The 5,866-nt window shown below is 60.4% G+C and overlaps 2 protein-coding genes across 2 annotated transcripts in view; both read right to left on the bottom strand.

Moving 5' to 3' along the window:
• Window positions 1-469, bottom strand: part of LOC104994988 (cytochrome c oxidase subunit 6B2) — a 2,157-nt gene extending 1,688 nt beyond the window's left edge. Inside the window, exons 1-2 of the mRNA XM_010848709.1 lie at window positions 450-469; window positions 293-318 (exon numbers count right to left, since the gene is read on the bottom strand). Coding sequence (XP_010847011.1) covers window positions 293-318; window positions 450-469 — 46 coding nt within the window. The remainder of the gene's footprint in view (window positions 1-292; window positions 319-449) is intronic.
• Window positions 457-5,866, bottom strand: part of FAM71E2 (family with sequence similarity 71, member E2) — a 6,731-nt gene continuing 1,321 nt past the window's right edge. The window contains exons 2-9 of the mRNA XM_010848703.1: window positions 5,597-5,855; window positions 5,309-5,333; window positions 5,064-5,125; window positions 4,850-4,953; window positions 4,702-4,754; window positions 4,517-4,599; window positions 2,594-4,242; window positions 457-498 (exon numbers count right to left, since the gene is read on the bottom strand). Of these exons, the coding sequence (XP_010847005.1) occupies window positions 474-498; window positions 2,594-4,242; window positions 4,517-4,599; window positions 4,702-4,754; window positions 4,850-4,953; window positions 5,064-5,125; window positions 5,309-5,333; window positions 5,597-5,855 (2,260 nt within the window). The 3' untranslated portion in view covers window positions 457-473. The remainder of the gene's footprint in view (window positions 499-2,593; window positions 4,243-4,516; window positions 4,600-4,701; window positions 4,755-4,849; window positions 4,954-5,063; window positions 5,126-5,308; window positions 5,334-5,596; window positions 5,856-5,866) is intronic.

The raw sequence follows: 5,866 nt of genomic DNA, 5'->3' as shown, positions 1-5,866 counted from the left end.
AGGAAACGTTGCGGGACGCCAAGCTAGGGTTGGTGTGAACGATCCCCCCTCCGCCGCCCGCCGCCCCTTCTGGGGCCGACGCGCGCACACAGGCAGCAGTCGCTACTCACTCAGGCCGAGTCTCAGACTCCGGCTTTTAATCTCCGCGAAGCTGGGGCACCATGCGGGCTCTCCCGGGCCTCGGCTCCCGCCCCCCGCCCCGTCCCCTATATAAACGTATAGATAGCTCTGGTCTCTACCCGACAAGAAGCACCCCGCCCCCGCCCGGCCTTTTTAGCAACCTGCTTCTTACAGTAGAGGTGCACAGCACCTGGGGGCCTGTGAGGAAGAGGAAAGAGCCAGGGTAAGGGCCGGGCTCTTGGACGCCAGGGCCAGGTGTCAGGCGTCAGGCGGACCTACAGGGCTCAGGGGCTACCTGGCCCCGCTAGGCTCCTCTGGACACTGGTGACTGAAGTCGAGTCCGTTGCATCCCACTATTGAGACTGCTGCGAGTGCGGCCTGCTGGAGAGAGAGAGAGAGAGAGAGAGAGAGAGAGAGAGAGAAAGCAAGCTAGAGAGAGCTTGGGGGACCCGCGGGGAGAGAGTAGTGAGTGTCGATGGGGGGCGTTCCTGCTCCAGGGCCCGGCAAGCCTGACCTGGAACCCATGTTTCCTCCAAGGTCCCTCCTAGATTTCCCTCCCTCCTGCCTCCTCTGTATCAAGCCTGACTCTGGGTCCTTCACCCCAGCATCCAAATGCACTAACATCTCCTTTCTCTCAAGAAGTCCTCTCATGTCCCACATCCTAAACCAGCTTCCTCTTCAGGTTCCTCCTTCCCTTCCAGGGAATTCCTTGGAAAGAGTTGGTGAACGCCTCCTCTCCCATTCCCCTCTTTACGTGTGTGTGTGTGTGTGTAACGACTGGGGAAATACACACCCTGCAAAAATTACCACTGTAATGATTTGAAAGTGTGCAACTCAGTGGCATTAAATTGCACTCATAATGTTGTGCAACCACATAGTTCCCAGGACGTTTTCATCACCCCAGAAGGAAACCTCACATCCTTGAGGCAGTTGCTCCCCACCCTTTGCAGCTCCCGGCAGGCAGCCACCAATCTGTTTCCTGTCTCTTGGGATTTACCTCATCTGGACGTTTCGTGCAAACCACATCGTACACAACGTGGCCTTGTGTCTGGCTTCTTTCACTCAGCCACGTTTTCAAGAGTTGCAGCTCGGTGATCCTGCCCCGTGCTCGCCTGAGCCTACCCCATTCAAGTCCTCCCTCTTCCCCTCCTTGCTGTTAAATCCAGAGGTTCTGTCTCCTCCCATCTTCCTTCATCTGCTTGCAGCATTCGACACGGCTACTCCCATGATGTTCCTGGTCGTTTTCTTCACTTGGTGGGTTCAGGAGGCTTTTCCGTGCTCACCCTCTCTGACCATGTTTCCCCTTTCCCTAAACACTGTGGACCCTGTCTCCGCCTGCCCTCGCTCGCTGGTGACCTTCCAGGCTCATAGCTTGCGGAAGCTGTCCACGTGCGGGTGAGTCCCCACATCATTCTAGACTTGTGTCCAGCAGCTTACCCCACGTCCTTACCTGACATCTCAGAGGCGAGATGTCCAGGATGGAATTCCCAGTCTTCTCCCTGACACCTGCTCCACCCACAGCCTCTGCTGCCGCACCTTCCTGGTGTCCCAGATCTCAAACCTCAAGGTCACCCTTGGTGCCGTAGCAAACACGCACAGCCCATGAGCTGGCCCGTGGGCTCAACCATCAGAGCATCTGCAGAGCCCCACTCCTCCGTACTCCCATCCCCACCCCTCTGGTCCAAGCCACCATCACCCTGTGCCTCGGTCACCATGGCAACGGCCTGTCCCACTCCTCTCCCAGCGTCCACCCGTCCCCCTCCACCTCTCCACCCTTCAGCCAGAGAGCGTCCTTTCTAATATACGTAAGTTCCAGCCGTCCTGCTCAAAACCCTCCAGGGCCACTCAGCAGCAAACCCACACCACTTCAGGTGGCCTGCAAGGCCCCACATGACCGTGATTCCCACAGTGGGACGTCCCAGAGCTCCGCGTCGGCACGGCACATCACATACTCTCCTGCCTCAGGGCTGTTCTTTCTGAAGGGAACGGATTTCCCCAGATGTCCGCACAGCTTCCTCACCTCCCTCCTTGAGATCTTCACACAGATGACACCAGCTCATTGAGGCCCTCCTGGACCAACTCAACCTGGTACCGGAACCTGCCTACCCCCACGCCTAATTCTCCCTACCCTGCGATGTGCCCAGAGTCCCTCCTGCCTTCTAACATATGATACAATTGATGTGGATTCTGTTGTCAGAGTTGCCAACCTCAGCACTACTGTGATTTTGTGGGGCACCATCCCTTACACTGTGGGATGTTGAGGGGTATCCCTGGGCTCCACCCCAAAGATTCCAGGAGCAACCCCCTCCCCGAATTGCTCAGTGCCATGTCCCTAGTGCATAGAATGATGCCTGGCACCTGGTCGATGCTCACTCTACGCTGAGAGCCCAGAGGGAAGTAAAGGAAAGAGGGAGTGAGCCCCCTGCCTCCTCGTGGACACCAGGTAGACAGGATCATGGCTACCGCCAAATACCTGGGTGAAGGAGCGAAGGCGCCCAGCTCCTTCTTTATCTTCTCCACCTTGGAGGCCTCATCCTTCATACTCTCAATTTCCAAGAGGGTGGGCAGGAGGATCTCCAGGTTTGACCCCACTGTGGCCACAGGGCCCTGGTCTGGTCCCCTCTCAGGCTCTTGAGACACTCTCCTGGGCTGCTGGGAGACCCTGGCCTCCATCTTTGAGATGGGGGTCAGTGAGGTGGGCGACTCGGGTATGTCCTCCCACCTCGTGGAGGGCAGAGGGATAGGAGTCTGAGAGGCAACATTCATCTTGGGGCTGCTGGCCGCACGCCTGGGGCGAGAGGACACGTTGGAAGGTCCCTTTGAGTCCTGGGGCATCTCCTCCACCCTCACCCCCAACTGCGGCTGCTCCCTGACCCCCACCAGCGTCTCCTCCAGCATGGACAAATGGGTGGGGCCGAGGGGTACTCTGCCCATCATGGACAAGTCACACCCCTGTGAAGTTGAGAGCCAGGATGGCAGGTTGACCAGAGCCGACCTCAAGGTGGGGTCCTTGGAGCCAGCGATAATCATCAGCTTGGCAAGGGTGAGCCCTTCCACGGAGAAGGGCCTGGTCTGCTCCTGAGGGGCTTGTTGGATGGCCAGTTTCTTGGTCTTGACCCACTTCTTCTGCTGCCCCACCTCCTTGGATTTGAAGCCTGGCATGTCCAGATCAATCTCCTCCTTCATCATGTGGACCCTGTCTTCTAGCTTTCCCTTGCCCTTCAAGCCGTCCACGGCGATCTCCTGGGCCCTGCGGATCAGGACTTCCTCTGACTTCTTCTCGGTGGTTGTGAAAGGCACCTCCACGGTTGTTTTCTGAGTTCTCGTCTCTACCACATTCTTCTCCTTGGTGCCCATCAACTTCACCGGCTCTGGCTTCTCTTCAGGCTTCCTCTTCTCAAGCACACCCCCCCTGTGGCTTCTGGAGGGCACCACGCTGACGCTGTCAGGGCCCAGTGTCATGCGGTGTTGGGTGGGTGAGGTCAGACCCTTCTGGGATGAGGCAGGTAGGAACACAGATTTCCTGTTGGGAGCAGGGTGGGAAACAGCCTTTGGGGAAACACCAAGTGTTCCTGGGGCCCTCTGAGATGGCACAGCCATGACTGGGGGCTTCTGGGGGATGGCTGGTGCATGACGGGGTTTCTGAGATGGGCCAGGCATGGCTGGGGCCTTTTGGGGAACGGTTGGTACATGAGGGGGCTTCTGAAATGGGGCCTTTTGGGGAACAGGAGGATAAGCTGTGGCTTTCTGGGAGGGGCCGGGTGCAGTGGACATCTGCAGTGCAGCAGGCATGGCTGAGACCCTCTTGGACTGGTCAAGGATGAATGGAGCCTTATGAGGGGCAGTGGGCACGGCTAGGGGCTTCCAGTTGGGTGGCAGAGGCCTGGCCTTCTTGTTGAAACTGGGGAAGTCGGGAGTGTAGGCAGCCGGGTGGATGGAGCAGCTGGACATGGTGCTGGTCTCAGGGTCCATCAGGTTGTCCACATGCTGCTGCCATGCACACATATCCAGGCCGTCACAGGTGCCCAGCAGGGGCATTTCAGGGCTGTCCTCTGAGATACAGTGTAAAGGGGTCTCCAGTAAGCCTGCCAGGCATGCGCCACCCTCAGAGTCAGAGCAACCCTGTGGGTGGGGGACGCAAGGGGAGTGGTGGTCAGGCCGCTGGAGACGGTCAGGCCGCTGGAGACGCCCGGACTCCGGCTGCGGCCCCTCCGCCCTCAGACCCCGGGGTCCAGGTCCCTGGTCCCTCCCCCCTCAGACTCGGGGGTGCAGGCCCCCCGCCCTCCTCCTCAGACCTAGGGGTCCAGGCCCCCAGCCCCTCCTCCCTCAGACCCTGGGGTCCAGGCCCCCCGCCCCTCCTGCTCTGTCTCAAGCGTTGCCCCAGCCCTGGGTATACAACTGCCTTGGGAGAAGACTCCGTGTGGTCCGGTGTGTTGGAAATGATGCTGAAGATGGTCCGAATGGTGATGCTGGGCTTCTCTGGGGGTTAGGGGGAGGGGATGCAGGGAGAGAACAGTCTGAGCCCTCCGCAGAAGGGTCAGAATTTTGGGGGTCCATTCATGGAGGGGGGTGTGTGCTCACCAGAAACTTGGATTTCAGTCTTCGGTCTGCCAGAGGGGAGGTCGGGTTGGGGCCTGCAGGGGAAATTTGGTGTGAGTCTGGCAGCTTCTGCACCGAGACCCACCCCCCGGCCCCCTCTCCCTGCTGGGCAACAAGGCCCTGAGCCTACTTCTTTTCTGTGGATTTCTTCCTGGCGTCCACGTGCTGCAGCTGGGACCACACGAGAGGCAGAGAGTCGCCCACGGCCTGAGACTTGAATTTGCGCTTGAGGGTCTGGCGGTGTGTGTGTGCAGGGGTGGTCAGCAGGTGCAGCCCCTCAACCCCTCACGCCCCACCCTGCTCTCCCCGATCCCCCGCCTCCCCAGGCCCAGCGGCCCACTCACCTTGGCCTTCTGTCTCTGAGCTGTCAGAATCTTGTAAGGAAAGGTGGGCTCGGCAGTCGTGACTGGAAAGAGACGGACCCGTCAGGTCAATGACCCAGGGATGATGGGCGGAGGCCCCGAGGAGACTCTTGGGGGCACTCAGCCAGGGGACAGAGGGGAAGAGAGGGACTGCTGGGGCTCCATCCACGCCTAACGGAGGAGCTGAGACTGGGGGGTGGGCCCAGTGGATGCTCCAGCCAGCTCACCTGAATGTCTGTGGTGGGACGGGACCTGTGGAAGGGGAGGGGAGGCAGTCAGGAAGGGGTCTCCTCCTGGTGTCCACATCTCCACCACCTCCCCAGTCCAGACCCCCCAGCTCCTCCCTCCTCAGACCCGGGGGTCCAGGCCCCCAGCCCCTCCTCCCTCAGACCCGGGGGTCCAGACTCCCAGCCCCCTTCCCAGGGCTCCTATACTTTCATGGCTTTTGCTCCTGACTCGCTCTGGAATCTAGAACCATGGCTGCCCCCAGGGGTCCGTGGGGGTCAGGGCCGCACCTGGAGGCGCCAGGTGGAGGCAGGAGGCCCTAGGTGGGAGAGGCCCGTGGGGGGCGTGTGCAGGGTCCTGGGGGCCCAGGAAGTGGCGGGCTGCTGGAGCTGGCTGATCAGGCGCATCCAGCGGTCGAACAGGAAGCCGACCTCGCTGTCGGGGGCGTCCAGCTCTAGGTAGTAGTAGCGGCCTGTGACCAGGCGCAGCTTCAGGCGCCAGGCGGACAGGTCGTGGACGTAGAGGTGGGCCAGGTCCAGCGGGATCATCCTGGGAGGGGG

This window comes from Bison bison, unplaced genomic scaffold, assembly GCF_000754665.1.
Source record: "Bison bison bison isolate TAMUID 2011002044 unplaced genomic scaffold, Bison_UMD1.0 scf7180017850463, whole genome shotgun sequence".
In the NCBI taxonomy this organism is placed as follows: domain Eukaryota; kingdom Metazoa; phylum Chordata; class Mammalia; order Artiodactyla; family Bovidae; genus Bison; species Bison bison.
The sequence above is the reverse complement of the archived record's forward strand: the minus strand, read 5'-3'. Positions and strand labels throughout refer to the sequence as shown.